At 33.7% G+C, this 17,658-nt stretch overlaps 1 protein-coding gene across 3 annotated transcripts in view; it reads right to left on the reverse strand.

The window, feature by feature from the left end:
• NOL4 (nucleolar protein 4) overlaps positions 1-17,658 on the reverse strand; it is a 439,542-nt gene that overhangs the window by 344,834 nt on the left and 77,050 nt on the right. For all 3 annotated transcript variants that reach the window (XM_072604514.1, XM_072604515.1, XM_072604513.1), the window contains exon 2: positions 7,643-7,792. In XM_072604514.1, coding sequence (XP_072460615.1) covers positions 7,643-7,792 — 150 coding nt within the window. The remainder of the gene's footprint in view (positions 1-7,642; positions 7,793-17,658) is intronic.

Raw genomic sequence — 17,658 nt, forward strand, 5'->3', positions numbered from 1 at the left:
ACAGATATTTAACTATCCTACATACTATATATTACATATATACATACACAGAGTTAGATACAGAAATATTACATTTCCATACATTATATTATTACATATTGCATACACAATATATTACATAAATACACACATACAACAGAGTTGGATATAGAAATTCATCAAATAAAGAATGGGAACAGAATTTATTATGCTTCAGCTGAAGTAAAAAAAGGCAGGGGAAGCAATCAGGATCTCAAACAAAGTGGTAGTAAAAACACACTTAATGAAAAGAGACAACTAGAGATATTACATTTTGCTAAAAAGTACCATAGACGATGAATTAATATCAGTACTGAAGATGTACTCACCAAATGGCATAGAATTCAAATTTTTGAAGGAAATTAAATTAATTTCAGGAGGAAATAGACAGTAAAACTACACTAGTAGGGGACCTCAATTTACTCTTCTTAGACCTACAGAAATCTAACCATAAAATAAATAAGAAAGAAGTTAAAGAAATGAATAGAATTTTAGAAAACTGAGACATGATAGACAACTGTAGAAAACTGAATGGGAATAGAAAGAAATATAATTCTTTCTGAGCTACATATGGCACCTTCACAAAAATTAACCATGTATTAGGGCATAAAAATCTGACAAACAAATACGGAAAGATAGAAATATTAAATTTGCCCTTTCTGGACCACAATGCAATAAAAATAACATTCACTGCAGAATGGATTAAATTTGAAATTTGAGTTAAAAATTAATTGGGAACTAAATAATCTAATCCTAAAGAATGAAAGGGTCAAAGAACAAAGCATAGAAACATGCAATAATTTCATTAAAGATAATGACAATAAGGAGACAATTTATCAAAACTGGTGGAATCCAGCCAAAGCAGTATTTAGGGGAAGATTTATGTCTCTAAACATTTGTATCAATAAAAGGGAAAAAGAGGAGATCAATCAATTGAGCATGCAGATAAAAAAAAGAAATAAAAAATAAATTTAAAATCCCAATTAAATACTGAAAGTAAAAATCTTGAAAATTAAAGATTAATGACATTAACAGCAAAAAGTAATAAATAAAAGAGTTGATTTTATTAAAATACCAAAAAATAGATAATCCATTGGCTAATTTGCTTTTTAAAAAAGAAAGAAAAACAAATCACCAGCATAAAAAAATGAAAAAAGTGAATACACAGTAAAAATGAAATTAAAGCAATTACTAGGAGCTATTTTGCCCAACTATATAACAATAAATAAAACTGATGTTTTAAAAATAGATGAATATTTACAAATACATAAATTTCATAGATTAAAAGTATAGGAAATAGGGCACTTCAATAACCTCTCCCAGAAACTGAAATTGAGCGAACCATAAATGAGCTCCCTAAAAGGAAAAAAATGGAACCAGATGGATTTACAAGCAAATTCTACCAAACATTTAAAGAATAAGTAATTCCAATATTCTAAAAGCCAATTGAAAAAGTAGGTAAATAAGCAGTACTACCAAATTCCTTCTATGATGTAAATATAGTTCTTTACACCCAAACCAAGAAGAGCAAAAACAAAGAAAGAAAACTACATGCCAATTTCCCTAATGAATATTGATGCAAAAATTCTAAATAAAATACTGTCAAGGACATTACAGCAATATAACCCGAAGGTCATACACTGTGACTGAGCTAAATATATACCATGGATGCAGGTCTGAATCAATATTAAGAAAACTTTAAGCATAATTGACCATATCAATAAAAAATTAACAAAAATTATGTGATTATATCAATAAATGCAGAAAATTTTTGATACACTATAATACCCATTCTTATTTTTAAAAAAAACACCAAAAAACATTGGAATAAATGAAACTTTTCTTAAAATGATAAATAGTATCTATCTAAAACCAAGAGCAAGCATTGTCTGTAATGGGGATAAACTAGAAGCCTTTTCAATAAGATCAGGGCTGAAGCAAGAATTTCCATTATTATGTTATTATTCAATATTGTATTAGAAAATGCTAACTATAGCAATTAGACAAGAAAAAGAAATTAAAGGGATAAGTACAGGCAAAAAGGAAACAAAACTATCACTCTTTGCAGATGATATGATGCTCTACTTAGAAAATCAGTAAAAAAACTAACCGAAACAATAACTTCATCAAAGTTGTAGAATATGAAAAAAACTTATACAAATCATCAGCATCTCCATATATATCCCAGCAGAAGAAATATTCCATTTCAAATAACTACAGACAAATATGAAATACTTGGGAGTCTAGTTACCAAGAAATACACAGAAACCATATGCTCACAATTGCAAAACACTCTTCACACAAAGACATCTAAACAAATGGAGAAATATTAAGTACTCATGATTATGCCAACCCAATATAATAAAAGTGACAATACTACCTAAATTAATTTACTTATTCTGTGTCATGCCAATCAAACTACCAAATAATTACTTTACAGAGCCAGAGTTCTCTTACCAACAGAGGATCCCAGGAAAAAGACTCAGAATGAGGATCACTCAACTGCTAATTTTTTTTCAATTCTTTCTCCAGCTATACAATCTAGACAATACAGAAGAGCCACAGAAGGGTCAAGGGTAAGACTTTCCTCATTTCCCCCATATCTCTATCTTAATAATAATAAAAATCCTAATTATTCTCATGTATATAGCACTTTAAGATTTGCAAAGCACTTCTTAGTATCTCATTTGATCCTCACAACAATCCTGAGAGGTAGTTGCTATTTTTGTCCTCATTATACATATGAGAAAACTAAGACTCAAGGAGATTAAATGTCTTCCCTAGGCTAATACACTGCCAAAGGCAGAACTCAAATCCAAGTCTTCTACACTCCCAGTTCAGCAGTCTATCTCCTTTCTACTTATCTCCTCTCATGCCCAGTTATTTTTTTCTGACTTCTCTGCTGTCATTTTCATCATTTGATTTTGATCCTCAGATCCTTCCTTCTAAGACCTTCAGAAGAGCTTCTGTGAAATAAAAATTATGCATTAATTGATTCTCCCATGTGCCTCTCTCTTGCCCACTGGTTGTCTCTTTCTCATTTGAGCTTTCTGGCTATCTCCCACACATATATGATCACTCGCTATTCCACAAACTGGCTCATTCTCTCTCCAATCCTAGTCTTCTGGCTGATGTCTCCTTTGACCAATAAACCACTCATCAAACTTCAATATGCTACCTTTAATGGAGAGGTACCTGATAGAAACTAGCACAATGCCAAGTGAATGATAGGTCCTTAATAAAGGTTAATGATTAACTTATTATTAGAGCAAGAAGAAGACATTTTTGAAAATGTTCCCTGTAGATCCACTTTGTCAATTTGCCACTATAGTTAGAATTCATTGCTTCTTATTCAGTAGAGAAACCTAAGTGCTCTCACTCTAGCATCTTCAAAAAGAAATCCTAAAATGAAAGCTCCCAGAAATACTATAGCCAACTTCCATTTTTTTCTGAACTCATATTCATGCACTCTTTCTTCTATACTACCACTTTTCATATTTTCATCAATGTTTATTTCTTTTCTTTGAAACACCTGCTTTCCTTTTTATGTCCTTTTTAATATATCATATTCCATACCTTCCTCCTTCTGTTTCTTTGTATCCTTCTTCCCCCAGGGAGAGCTAGGTGGTGCAGTGGATAGAGCACTAGTGCACTAAGTTCAAATCTCACCTCAGACACCTGACACTTACTAGCTGTGTGCCTTTGGGCAAGTCACAATCCCAATTGTCTCATCCTGGGTCATCTCCAGTCATCCTGATTAATATCTGGTCACTGGATTCAGATGGCTCTGGGGGAGAAGTGAGGCTAGTGACCTTGCACAGCCCTCCCTCACTCAAAACAAAGTCAAATGCAAGTCATGTCATTATTTCTCTGATGGTATGGTCTTCTTCGGCAACGAAGGATGAACATACACACATCCTTTTTCCCCCTAATTTTTATCTTCCATGTCCTTATCATTCCACCTCACTGTCCTCTCTCTTGACTCTTCAGGGAAAGCCTTCTTAATGTGGACTGAGAAGAGGCTGGACCTAGCACATACTTCAATTTCTTCTGGAAGAAAGCAAAGGCTTCCAGGAACAATGAGACTTGAACTTCTACTTTCCTATTCAGCAATTCAGGGAAAACATCAATTTCCACTTAGACAGAAATTAGGCTAAACTGGGATTTTTCCAAGAGACCAAAGGCACCTGACTACACTAAGAGTGAGGGGTTAATGTTTGGCACTACCCTTATCTTTTAAGCTTTGAGTCATGGTAACATAGATGACTGCAACTGGAATAGCAGTTGGCACAGCTATTTAAATGGCTTCATTGGTCCGTCCATGCACTGTAGTTGATTGTTACTTTAGTGAACCAGTGTCCTAATCAGCACTTTTGCACTTAAGCAAATATATGATTTATCATTCACATTTGTTCATATTTGTGGCTTATCAATGGCAAATATTATTTTCACCTGTGATAATCTGCTTAGTTACTTGTTCTTTGCTAGGGAAACAAAGCATACAGCTCTCTTTTTTGACAGCACCAACTCTACTTAATTACTCGTTCAACTGTCTTTACCCACTTTTACTTTGCATTTAACAGGGCCATCCTTTCACACTCAAATATTTAAACAATCTCAGTTCTAGAGGGAGTTTTGCAGGAACCAGATCTACTAAACCTGGGGAAGAGATCTAAGAGAAAGGGGTCTAGTTCTAGCATTTGTTGATGGCAGTGAAGATTTGGTAAGTACAAGGACTGGGAAACTGTAAAATATCATAGCTCCTCTTTGGACAGATTTTGATACTATGGCTTTACTATTTTCTTTGAAATAAAATCCTAAATCATCAAAATTCCCAGATTCACTTTTAGATATAAAAACACATTCCAAGCCTCTAAACAAGTGTTTTGTTTTGTCTTATAGTTCCTAAATGCAGTTTTAAACTATCTGTACTACTGCTCCCCCTTCAAGACTGGAGACAATCAAGATGACTGTGCTGGTGTTCGTTACATGTGATATGTTTGTGTATTTACCCATTTTATAAGTAGCATATATACTCACACACATACACATCAAAAGTAAAAGAGGATATCAGAATGAAACATTGAAAATGTAATCCAGATGGATCAGATAGCCTTTTTATTCCTAAAATGTGTCATTTTATGAGGATTTTCAAAAAGTTTGTGTGAAATAGAAGGTAGGTACCTAAATTTAGATCATACTGAAATATGTGTAATCTCTGCAGCACCTAGATATTTCAGGGAATGATATCTTGCAGCTATGTAAAACTAAATAGTATCCCCATATTAACCCAACATAAAAAGCCATTTCCTTCCCAGTGACAAGATATCAACTGGACAGGCAAAAATGTAGACTCTATTGACCATAATACCAAGAATGAACGTAATACACCAGTGATGAGTCATGTGATTAAGAGTATTTGGTTTAATTAGTTGAGGTAGAAGGAGGAGGAAGGATGAAGGGGAGAAGAAAATAATTAATATAATGGAGAATGTTCAATGAATGCTGTGTTGAAATTAAAAAGAAATTTTAGCTATCCAGTATACTTCATGAATGTCCTTTATAATGATGACAATTCTTAGAGAAAATAACATATTTAACAGGTTGGATTCATTACAGTCCTTAACAGCCCTATGAAAAATTGTATAGTTTTATGGTCTATTAAGTGAACACTTCACTTTGTAGAATGTACATTATTTTGCTTGCGAAGGTGACTATTTTTCCTTAATTAATTGTTGATACTTGGAATAGAAAACCTATACTATGGAGATATAATATAAACCTACTAGACAGCAAAGGAATAGGAAGTTTGACAATGTTAGAAAGATGATAGTACTAGCTATGGGGAGGAATAAATGTATACTGGGAAAGGCACAGAAGTGAAGGGAGACTGTTGGGAGAGGTTCAAATATGAATTGGATTCAAGATCCATTCTTATAAGGGAATAGCTCAAGCTTAAAATGCGTCTTATACTCCTCAAGTTGTTTCTCCAATAAAATAATGCAAATGATATTCTTACACAGTTAATATAAAATGAAATATTATGATAAACTAATTAAAATGGATATCTTGCATGGACTATGGGTCAGATTCTCTCCATATAATCCTGTAAGAAAACTAATACAAAATTACATAAAGAGAGAGAGAGAGAGATGCTGGTCTATATTATTGTTATATTACTTTAATAATAAAAAGTCTTTAATGAAGGTATTTCAAAAACTAAACTGTAAAAATTGTTTTTAGTACATATTGTATACTGGATAACATACTGCTGTGCAAAAAAGGCAAGTTTTTAGTTCAATTGAATATACAATATTCTGGTATTCCATTGATGAAAAGTCTCACTGAAACTTAAAATTCACAAATCTGTTTCATACAAGTGAAATACCATAAAAGAATGCATAGTTAGTGAGATTAGCAGATAAATGCATTTACTCTTTTCTAGTGATGACCAGGAATTCAAGCCTGGCTTAAAGGAGAAGTGAAAATTAGTGTGTTCAGTGAATACTAGTTCATATCAAAATGCTAAAAAAAAATTGGGCAATTATCATTAGTAATGATAGAAAATATCCTAAGATGATAGGTAAAAATGATGTTTATTTGGCAGAATTAGGTGAGAGAACTTGCTAAAGTGCCTGCCCAATTACCATGCAATTTGGAAACAGCCAGGAAACAAAACCATGGGGATATGGGAATAATTATAACATATATTGAAGGTTATTATGCAGCTCTAAAGATTTGATATGACCCTAGCAATACAGCAAAAAATAGTTATGGAAAAGAAGCTATTTCTTATGCTGAGTAGCTAATTTTCAAACATAAGTACCTGTATTTGAAACTTTGAACATTTCATACTTTTTTCTGTATCTGTAAAGAAAAAATGCATCCAGGCTGATATCATGTATCAAATATAGTTGAAAATAATGAAGATAACAGTAGCCAAAAACAAAGGCTCATTAGTTATGAATCAAACACTATTTTGTCCATGGAATGTATTTTTTTCACATTACAAGCACACAGATTTATGCTTTAATAGCTCTTTTGAAAAAGGACAGTGAAATATTTATAAGAAGATGTAAATTTGCTAAATTTAATTTTATAACAAAAAAGCTTAATTAAATAAAATATTGAAATTAAAGTGTCTAGATGGACCTAAAAATGCCATAAGAGAAATTATTTATAATTTCATAAAAACAAAATGTTTATCTGCTCAATTGAGATAATATTAAATATGTTGTTCACATGTTCTTTTGTTGTAAAGGTATTAAAAGTTGTCACTTTAAAATGTAAATAATATCCAGTAATGTTATATATCCTAGTGTTACCTGATTCTGGTTATAGTTAATTGCACATTTGGTTATATATATAGCCATTGTTGAAACTCCCGAATTAAAATAATATATTTGCTGGAATGTCAGGGAAATATAAGCAGGTTTCATCTGTATATAATATCTATTTTAACGTATGTCCTGTAGGAACATAATATAAAACATAGATTTTATAGCTAAAGTTGCAAATATTTTTTGGCTATAACCTACTTTATGATGGATATAAAGTTTTAAATATTTAATACATCCTTTATAAATATATACAAGATATTTTCAGATTTTTTTCTTTTACTTACTGCTTTGTACGTTCTCTTCTGTCCAGCATGTTTTCTGATTTGTTCTCCATTAGGCCCTGTTTCCACATGCATGGAATAGATAATGTCAAAGAAATCTTCAACCACAGCTACTCGCCTTAAAGACAGCTTCTCATCTACTCCTACTCCATCCTGGAAAACAGATAAGGAAGGCAAGATGAATAAATAACTTTTGACAAGCATATAACAATCTTCTTTAGTAAAATCTGATTAGACAATTTTTTAAACTACAAAGCCAACTATCTTAATGTAGTAAATGAAGATTCCTACCTCTACCATTATTATCACTTACATTTAGAATCCTAAGGACATGAAAAAAATCACCTCTTCTTCAATACAGCCACTACTTTCATCAAACAGGACTTTATCATTTTATTTTTATTTTATTTCTTTGCATGATGTGTATATAATCAACTATAAAACTTTTTAGAATTGCTAGAGAAAGTTTTTTAGGTATAAGTTAATTAGTGTGAATAAATATTAGGTATATCTTTATAAGCCCTCAGCTCCAGAAGTTTGTATATTGTTTATTAATTCAACAAATAGTCCAATTAAATCTAAGGAATGTTATCCTGGGACTCCAAGGAATATAACAATAAATAAGAAAACTCTTGCTCTCGTAGAACTTATAATCTAGTAGAAGAGACAAGATATACAGAACAAGTGATGTTTGCCATTATAAAACATGTTCTGGGAATAGTGGGAAGTTGTTAGGATGAAGAAAAGGGTATATGTGTGAAAATAAATGTAGAAAGTTAGGTTGGAACCAACTGGAACCATGGATGCTAAGCTAAGAGTTTCAACTTCATTCAGCAGACAATGTTGAGTTACTGAAAGGTTTTGAGCGGGGAAATGGTATGATAAAACTGTACCACAGAAACATTAACTTAGAGGTGATGTGCAGGATAAACTGGAGCAAAGAGAGGAACTAGAGACAGATCAGTTAGGAGTCTACCATGATAGTAAAACAGAAAGGTAATAAAGGCCTAAACTATGGTGGTGATAGGATCGACAGAATGAAGTGACCCTGTGGTTTAAAGAGTCCCTCATGATATATATCCTTTAAAAAAAAGGATTTGATTAACCAGACAAAATATTAATTAAGAATGTGAATATAGTCACGATTCTATGATAAATTATTTTCTCCACCGTGAACTTAACACATTGGTGGCTAGTGTTATTAATAATCATTCAAATAGATACAGTGTGGCTATTGGAAATTCTGTTTCCAAACTATGGTTTGTTTATTAAAGTGGTCTAATCATAACATATAGAAAGTACTGAGGAAAACAAAACTTGGTCTGCAAAGACTAACCTTATCAATGTCATATGGTCAACTCTGTTCAAATAGAATTCAAGTCTATACTCACAAGGAATTTTCATGTTGGGAAATTAGGACACTTGAATATAAAAATACATCTAATGCTATTAATCAGTCTTTGTTATCTGTGAAATGAGCAGTACAAAATACCTTAAGAATATTAATATCATTGTGATAAAATAAAATTGTGATTCATTCTAAATTCCTGTCAAGCACCTCCTTGTGAATAATAATGATTGACATTTATATAGCATTTTAAAGTATCTAAAGTGTGTTAATACACTTTGAGTGTTGCAATTAATCCATAGTTTGTGTATTCCATGTTCTATTACCCATTTTATAGATGAAGATACTGAGGCCTTAAGATGTTATATGACGACCATGGTTTCACAGTTCCTAAGTGTAAGAGGCAGAATTCAAACTCAGGTCTTCCTGAATCTAAATCTGGCACTATGAATTACATCATTCTCTCTCTCAGTATAGAATCTGTTTGAAAAATAACTATAAGTATGATCTGAATACCATAAGGAAGTCAAATAATGAAGAATTAGTCCATAAGAACCATAAGATCTAAAGTAATTCAGATTTCCTTACATCCCCCTGTGTTCTGACCTCTTCCTGAAAAAGGGATCAGCTTACAAAGCCATAGCAAAAAATTATGACTAGGGCAAATGAGGTTGATGTGGAGCCAAAAGGACAGAGGAAATTCTGATTCTGAATACGGTTGTGCTGGGAGAAGAGATGGTCCACTCTTGAGGGTTCAACTTGTAGTTCTTGAGGGGGTTGGGGAGGAGATGATACCCAAAACAGCTTCATGACACTGGTGTTCTAGGGGGAGCAATGCTATATAGTCATTCATAGCAGGAGAGGGCCTCACAAACAGGGTTGCTTCAGGATGGAAGCACATACCTCCCACCTACTCCGAACTGTTGGAAGTCTCATTCCTGCCCCCCCCCCCCAAACTAGTTATGGTTGTGTCAGGGTAATAGGTTGGGTTAATGCACATCACAGTATGCAATGTCAATTGTGAAGAAAAAAACGGATGCAGAGAATGACAAATTTTTCCATCCAAAGTAGTAAGTCATTAGTGAGAGCAGTGAAGGAAAGTTTCTTGGCAATTGTCATGCAGAAAAAACAAAACAATTGTCTCAAAAATATCGAATATGACATTTATCAAAAACCTTTGATGCTTTATATTTTTCTTTGAAAGTCAATGGGGGAATTCAATAGAAAGACAATGCATGAGAGCACTGTCTAAATCTACTTGTTCAGGATCAATGAATGAAATTAGTTACTACCTGAATAATTTCAGTTCAGTTATTAGGGTAAAAAAAGATGTGTATGCTAATCATGAAAATCACCACCACAATTACTATAATTGATATGCTGGCAAGCAATTTCAGTAAAGGGTCTAGAAGTTAAATAGACCCTAAAGGTTGCCAATTAGAAGGAAAGCAGGCATTTAAAAAAGCAGCCTGATTTCAGGACTTCCAAGGTTCCACCCCATTCCGCTACACTGCCCCCAGCCAGACTAGATTAAGGTCTCTCCATAGATAAATGGTAGATTATGCTTGCATCTAGATCTCCCACAACCATCAGTCATCCTTCTCCATCCTTTAGCAGATTAATTATGTGAAGTCAGGAGGATTAACAAGTAGACTTGCTCTATTAGAACAGGAAAATAATGTGAAATGTCTAATACAAGGAACAGTGGTTGCTTCTGGATATGGAGAAAGATGAGTTCATTTTTGGGGTGGGGTAGTCAGGAAAAGCTTCATGGAGAAAGTGATATTTCATTTGGGATAGAATTACAGGTAGAATTTAATATAGGGAAATTAAATGAAAGTCATTCCAGTCAGGAACAAAGACAAAAACATGGGAAAAAGTACAGATTTATAAGGAATGTCAAGTCATTCAACTTACTGTACTGGTGGAGGAGGGGAGTATGAGAGATAAAAGTACAATTGGTGGCAGATTTGGTAGAGATAACTCCTAACGCTGTTACTTTTCACCTGTGTAACTTGGGAAAGTCACCTCTTTCTTTGCCTCATTTTCTTTAAGTATAAAACAAGAAGGTTGGACTATGTTGTCTCTGAGGTTATTTCAAGCTCTAACATTCTGACATTAATTACTAAATGGATGCATGATTGTTATATGAAAAATGTATCATTATAGGTATCATTATAAAGCTTTTGTCTTCAAGATTCCTTATCCTGCATTTTATTCTTCGGTGTTAGAGTTGCTGACATTCTTTAAGATGAAAGAAAAACAAAGCACTAATCCTTTTTTTAGGTAGTGTAAACAAAGAATTTTTTCAAGGACAGGCAAAAAACCACATCTAAAGGAAAATATTAGAGAACATTATGAAAAGAAAAATGGATAATTTTGATTACATTAAATTGAAAAGTTTTTGCACAAATAAAGCCAATGCAACCAAGATTAGGAGGGAAGCAGAAAACTTGGAAAAAATTTTTACAACTAGTGTTTCTGACAAAGGCCTCATTTCTAAAATACATAGAGAACTGAGTCAAATTCACAAGAATAGAAGTAATTCCCCAATTAATAAATGGTCAAAGGATATGAAAAAGCAGTTTTCAGAGAAAGAAATTAATTAAAACTATCTTTAGTCATATGAAAAAATACTCTAAATCACTATTGATTAGAGAGACGCAAGTCAAAACAACACTGAGGTATCATATCACACCTATCAGATTGGCTAACATGACAAAACATGAAAATGATAAATGTTGGAGAGGATGTGGGAAAGCTGGAACACTGATTCATTGTTGGTGGAGCTGTGAGTGGATCCAATTATTCTATAAAGCAATTTGGAACTATGTCCAAAGGGTACATACCCTTATCACCTAGCAATATCACTTCTAGGACTATATCCCAAAGAGATCATAAAGATGGGAAAAGGACCCCCATGTACAAAAATATTTATAACAGCTCTTTTTGTGGTGGCCAAGAATTGAAAATCAAGAGGATACCCATCAGTTGGGGAATGGCTGAAAAAGTTGTGGCACATGAATATAATGGAAGACTATTATGCTATAAGAAGTGATGAGTAGGTAAACTCTGGGAAAATCTGGAAAGATTTACATGATCTGACGGTGAGTGAAGTGAAGAGAACCAGGAGAATATTATACACAGTAACAGCCACAGTGTACAAGGACTGGTTTTGATATACTCAATCCTTCTCAGCAATGCAAGAACCTAAAACATTTCCAAAGGACTCATGATGCAAAATGCCATCCACATCCTGAGAAAAAACTATGGAGGTGGAACACAAAATGAAACAGACTATTTTTTTTGTTATGTTTTGTTGTGTTTTGTTTTGTTTTTCTCATGATTTATCCCATTTGTTATAATTCTTCTATGCATCATGACTGGTGTGTAAATGTATTTAATAGGAATGTATGTACAGAGACCACATAAGACTTCATGCCATCTTGGGGGAGGAGGGAGGAAAGAAAGGAAGAAAATTTAAAACTTATGGAAATGAATGTTGAAAACTAAAAGCATATAAATTAATAAATTTGGGAGGAAATGAAGGAAAATATTAGTCCTCTGACCTGATATAAATAAATTTCAATTAACAGTATTTTTTATTATTTGGCAGTTCATTATATGTGTGTGTGTGTGTGTGTGTGTGTATTCTCACTACAGGTGACAACATAATACTGAATTCCAGTCCTCTGCTTCTTCATTGAATGGAGAGTTATAATTACTTAGACAGCATGGTCATTCTTCCTTTTCATCATAAACAAAGTCCATGTTACTAAGAAGCCAATTCCAACAAAATGAAACCTGGACAAATATTGCTTGACCATATGTTCAGTCCTGAGCCAAATGAGCTTTAGTTGTCTGATATCTTGAGATTGAGAAACCTTTCACCACTGAACTGAAACATGTGGCTATTGCAGAGTGAAGGTACAAATCACCCTTAGATATTGAGAACAATTAACTAGTTGGTAAATTATCTAGGCTTTTTGACACTCTACATATCATTATTTCCCTGATTCTTAGCACTTTTACTCTAGGGTAGACATAAGCAGAAAGACATTAACAAACAAAACAAAACAAAACCCACCCATTTTTGTATTTGTTAATCATTCTGTAATTACTCTAGGAGAAAAAGAAAACTGAAATCATTGTCAATATGAAGTTTTGGGGCTTATTTAAGCATTCAATAATTCATGTATAATAATTCATGTAATTCTGTATACTTTGAGAATTCACTGTAACTCAGAAGGGTAATACATTCATTCTTTCCAATCTAGGTAGTTCAGTGAATAGAGTAGTGGACTTTGAGTCTGGAAGACCAGAGTTCACCTCCTGCCTCAGACACTGGCTGGATGATTCTGGGCAAGCAACTTAATGTCTGTCTCAGTTTCCTTTTCTGTTAAATAGGGATAATAATAGCACCTAACTCCCAAAGTTAGTGGGGGAAGGGGGAGAGGAAAGAGACAATATTGATAAGGTGCTTTGTAAGCCTTAAAGCACCATATAAACATTATTTATTATTATCATTCTATTACTATTCTGTCTTCTCTGGGAATGTAACCCAGGGAAAACTTGACAAAAGAGGGGAGTTCAGTTTCTGTAGCCAGCTCCTGCTGAGGCTAAAGTAGTTACAAAGGGAATAGAAGTATGGAGCCTAGAGTAAGGGCTTTACGTCTCAAATGATCAAACTGTGGAGTAGAATTGAAAATAAAGGTAAGATCTGTGAGTATATTTATGTGAACCGAAGTTAGGAACGTGAAATCATGTATTTACTGCACTTGTAATTTACATTTTGTATTCAGTGTACATTTTGTACTCAGCACATTATGCTGAGGTAAAATGACTTGTATGCTTTTATCAACTGAGCACATGGTGCTGGATTGGACACAAGAGAAGGGATATACACTGCAAGAAAAGTCCTAAGAAAAGTAACAAATTTAGAGTTAACTGCCTTCGAAAGAAGTCCTCTTTCCCCAGAAGGTAGTAGGTAACACTGGAAAATTACCCAAGCAGAGGAGAAATTGATTGAGGATTAGAGGGAGGAGGGGAAGAGGGGTTCAAGATCTTTGGTTTGGCTCTTCTGAAGTCATATTTCACTGCAAATTGCAAACAGAAAAATCTTAAGGCAGTGAAGAAACAGAATTTCCTATTTTATACCTTTAATAGTATATATTTTTAAAAATCTCTAAATTTGCCTTAAAGTTAATTTTAACTTATTTTATTATTGGTGATTTGGAACAATTGTCTTTAGTGATTTCCAGTAATTCCCATGAAAAATTGCCCCAAGTTGAAAATTAAAATAATTTTGAGGTTCATCTCACATATATAAAATTGACAAGGTGGTATTTTTTTAAATCAGGTCAATGTTGGAAAGTCTATGGGAAGATAAGATAACAGTAAACTGTTAGTGGAAATATAGATTAAGTTAATCATTTGTAAATCCATTTAGAGTTATACCAAAAAAGTTAATAAACCGACCCAGTGATCTCAGATCAATGACAAAAAAAATCTATACATAATAAAATATTTATAGCAGCTCTCTTTATAGTAGTAAGAAAAAAATAACTAGGAATCAAAAAAAAATGGATGCCCATAGATTGGGACATGGCTGAATGATTTGTGTATGTGAACATAATATAATAGTATAGCATCATAAGAAATGACAAATACGAAGAAGACAGAGAAAGATGTAGAATACGAAATGAGAGCAAACCAAGAGAACAATATACTTAGTGATTACAATATATAAGCAATAACAACACTAAGAAGCAGTCTAACTCAGGTGAGGCTGTAAGAGGAAAAAAATCAATTTCAGCTCTGGAAAAATAATAGAATATATACTTTCCTCCTCTCAACAGAGAGCTGAGGCTTACAGGCTTGGGATGGTCTATCCTGTCAAATACAGTCCCCGTCTTGGTTGGCTTTGCTTAAGTGTTTTTCTTTGTTCCAAGGAATGGTTCAATATGGAAGAAGAAATGTTGGTGATGCAAAAATCAAAGGGCAACAAAATTTTTAATTGACTTAGAATAATTTCTGGAATAACAAAAACATCTTCCAGCCATGAATTTGGTGAAATTTTAAGAAAACTGTTTGAATGAAATTTCTTCAACATATATTTGTTAAGACCTGAGAAATCTGAAGCAGTATGAGAAATATAATAATCTTTAAGAAATTTATTTTTTTTTATGATTCAGTGTCTCAAAAGCCTCCTCCTGGTTTTACTTTTCCCACCAATTTATGCTCTTTGTCCTGTCTTTTGCCTGCTGCTTATGCAATCCTCTTCATACTGATGGCAGATTCTTCCCGATTGGTCACATCATCCAAGACAAGAGTCTCTATCTCATAGCATGTTCCTCCATCATTCTTCTAAAGATTAGAATTAAAAAATCAATTCTATGAATAGGTAGACTTGAATAGCAAGAACCACCACTAAAATGCTATACACTTTAGCAAGAGGCTATTTTAACACAAAATGATGCAAAATAAAGCTCACTGTGGAAAATTCAGTCATTCTGAAGCTGTCTATAAAGCCTATGTGATTACTAATTTTAAAATGGTCAAACACCACATGAAGGACATAGGTCTCGCACCTTTTCTGCTTTCTAACAGGGTAGACCTGAGAACAATCAGCTATTAAAAAGTATAGCACTGTAGAGCTGGAAAGAACCTCAGTAATCAATGCTACCACCTTCACAAAGCCTTTCCTTATACCATTAGATGTTAGTGCTTTCTCTCCCTTGAAATGAATTTATATAAATGCATTTAGTTTGTATTTGTTTGTGTACGTGACACATAAAACTCCCTACCCCCAATGGAATGCAAATTCCTTGAAGACAAGGACCAATTCCTTTTTGGGGGGTATCCTCAGTTCCTAACACAGTGACTTGCTCATGTGAAATTTTTGGTTTTGAAGTGAATTGAACTAGGTTGAACTGAATTGAATTGAACCTTCTGATTTGCCTAAGACAAAAATGACATGTGGAGAATTATAAGTGACCCAGCTAGTCACCCATAGAACAAAAACTAGAAATGGAATCTCTAAGCTCCCAAATCATTCATTCATTAATTGAAGAAAATCATTTACATAACTACTATGTTTTAGCCACTATGCACAATGCTGGGGATATGAAATATAGATATAAAATAGATATGACCCTGGGCCTACTTTTAGGAATTTAACAATCTAATGAGGGCAAGGAGCGGCTGAACAAGAGTCAACACTGATACAGTGCCCAAAAAAGTTGCTGTGATACTGGGATGCATTAAGAAAAGGATAGAGTTCAAGACTAGGGAGATGACAATGCACTGCATTCTTCCCTGGTCAGATGATATTTGGAGGATGGTGTTTTTCTGTGTGACACATTTTAATATGCTGGATTTTTCAGAAGAGGATGAATATAAGACCTTTCTACAGTAGCCTTGATTTGATGTCTTATTGGGATCAGCTATTTAACTGTCAGGAGAGAAGATTTAGGTAAATATTATATCTATCTGTAAATATCTGAAGAGCTCTCACTGAAAAAGGTGTTGAAGCTGTTTTGTTTGATCCCAGATGGCAGAACTAAAAGCTATGGATGGAGCCTGTGAAAAGAAAATTTAAGCTTGATATAAAGAAGCAACTTTCTAATAATTCCAGAAATTCAAAAGTACTACATTTCCAATCAATTAATAAACATTCATTAAGTGCCTACTGCGGGTCAGGGACTATCCTAAGTGCTTGGAGATATATAAAGAGGTAAAAGACAGTGCCTGCCCTCAAGGAGCTCATAGCCTAAAGGTGGAAACACCATACAAACAACTATATACAAAAATGTTATAGACAAAACAAGTGGAAGATGATCTTAGAGGAAACGTACTAAGATGAAAGAGGAGTGGGAAAGGTTTCTTGGAAAAAGGTGGGACTTTAGATGAGTCTGGAAAGACACCAGAAGAGTTAGAAAATGGAAATGAAGAGAGAGACTTTCAGACATGGAGGGTAGTCTGTGAAAAGTCATGGAGTTGATAGATTTAGTGTTATGTTCAAGGACTAGTAAAGAAGCTAGTGACCCTGGATCTCAGAGTAAATGGAAGGGAGGGAAATGTTAAAGAGACTGACAAGGTAAGGAAAGAGCCAGATTAGGAAGGGCTTTAAAAGCCAAACAGAAAATTTTATATTTGATCCTGCAGATAATATGCTGGAGGATTTTGAAACAGGGGAGTGACACGGTCAGAACTGCACTCTAGAGAGATCAGTTTGACAACCTGAAGAACAGACTGGAGGAGAGAGAAACCTGAGGGAGGGAAACAAACCAGCATGATTTTGAAATAGTCTAGGCATGAGGTTGTACACCAGGGTGGTGGTAGTGTCAGAGAAGAGAAAAGGGTGTATATGAGAGAAAAGACAGGACTTAGCAACTAACTGGACACAGGAAGAGAGAAAGCAAGGAATAAAATACTTTAGATGTGTTGAGTTTGAGATGGTGGCAAGATATCCAGACTGAGTTACCCAACAATTAGAAATACAGGGCTAAAGAGGAATGAGACGTTTTGGATTAGAGATATTAATTTTAGAGTCATCTGCATAAAATGAAAATTGAAGACAGGAGAATAGTTGAGAACAAGAAAATAGAGAGAAAAGAATACCTCGATTATCATCTTGACATATACCCACAAATAGGAAGTCGGAGACAAA

This window comes from Notamacropus eugenii, chromosome 4 (assembly GCF_028372415.1).
Source record: "Notamacropus eugenii isolate mMacEug1 chromosome 4, mMacEug1.pri_v2, whole genome shotgun sequence".
Taxonomy (NCBI): Eukaryota; Metazoa; Chordata; class Mammalia; order Diprotodontia; family Macropodidae; genus Notamacropus; species Notamacropus eugenii.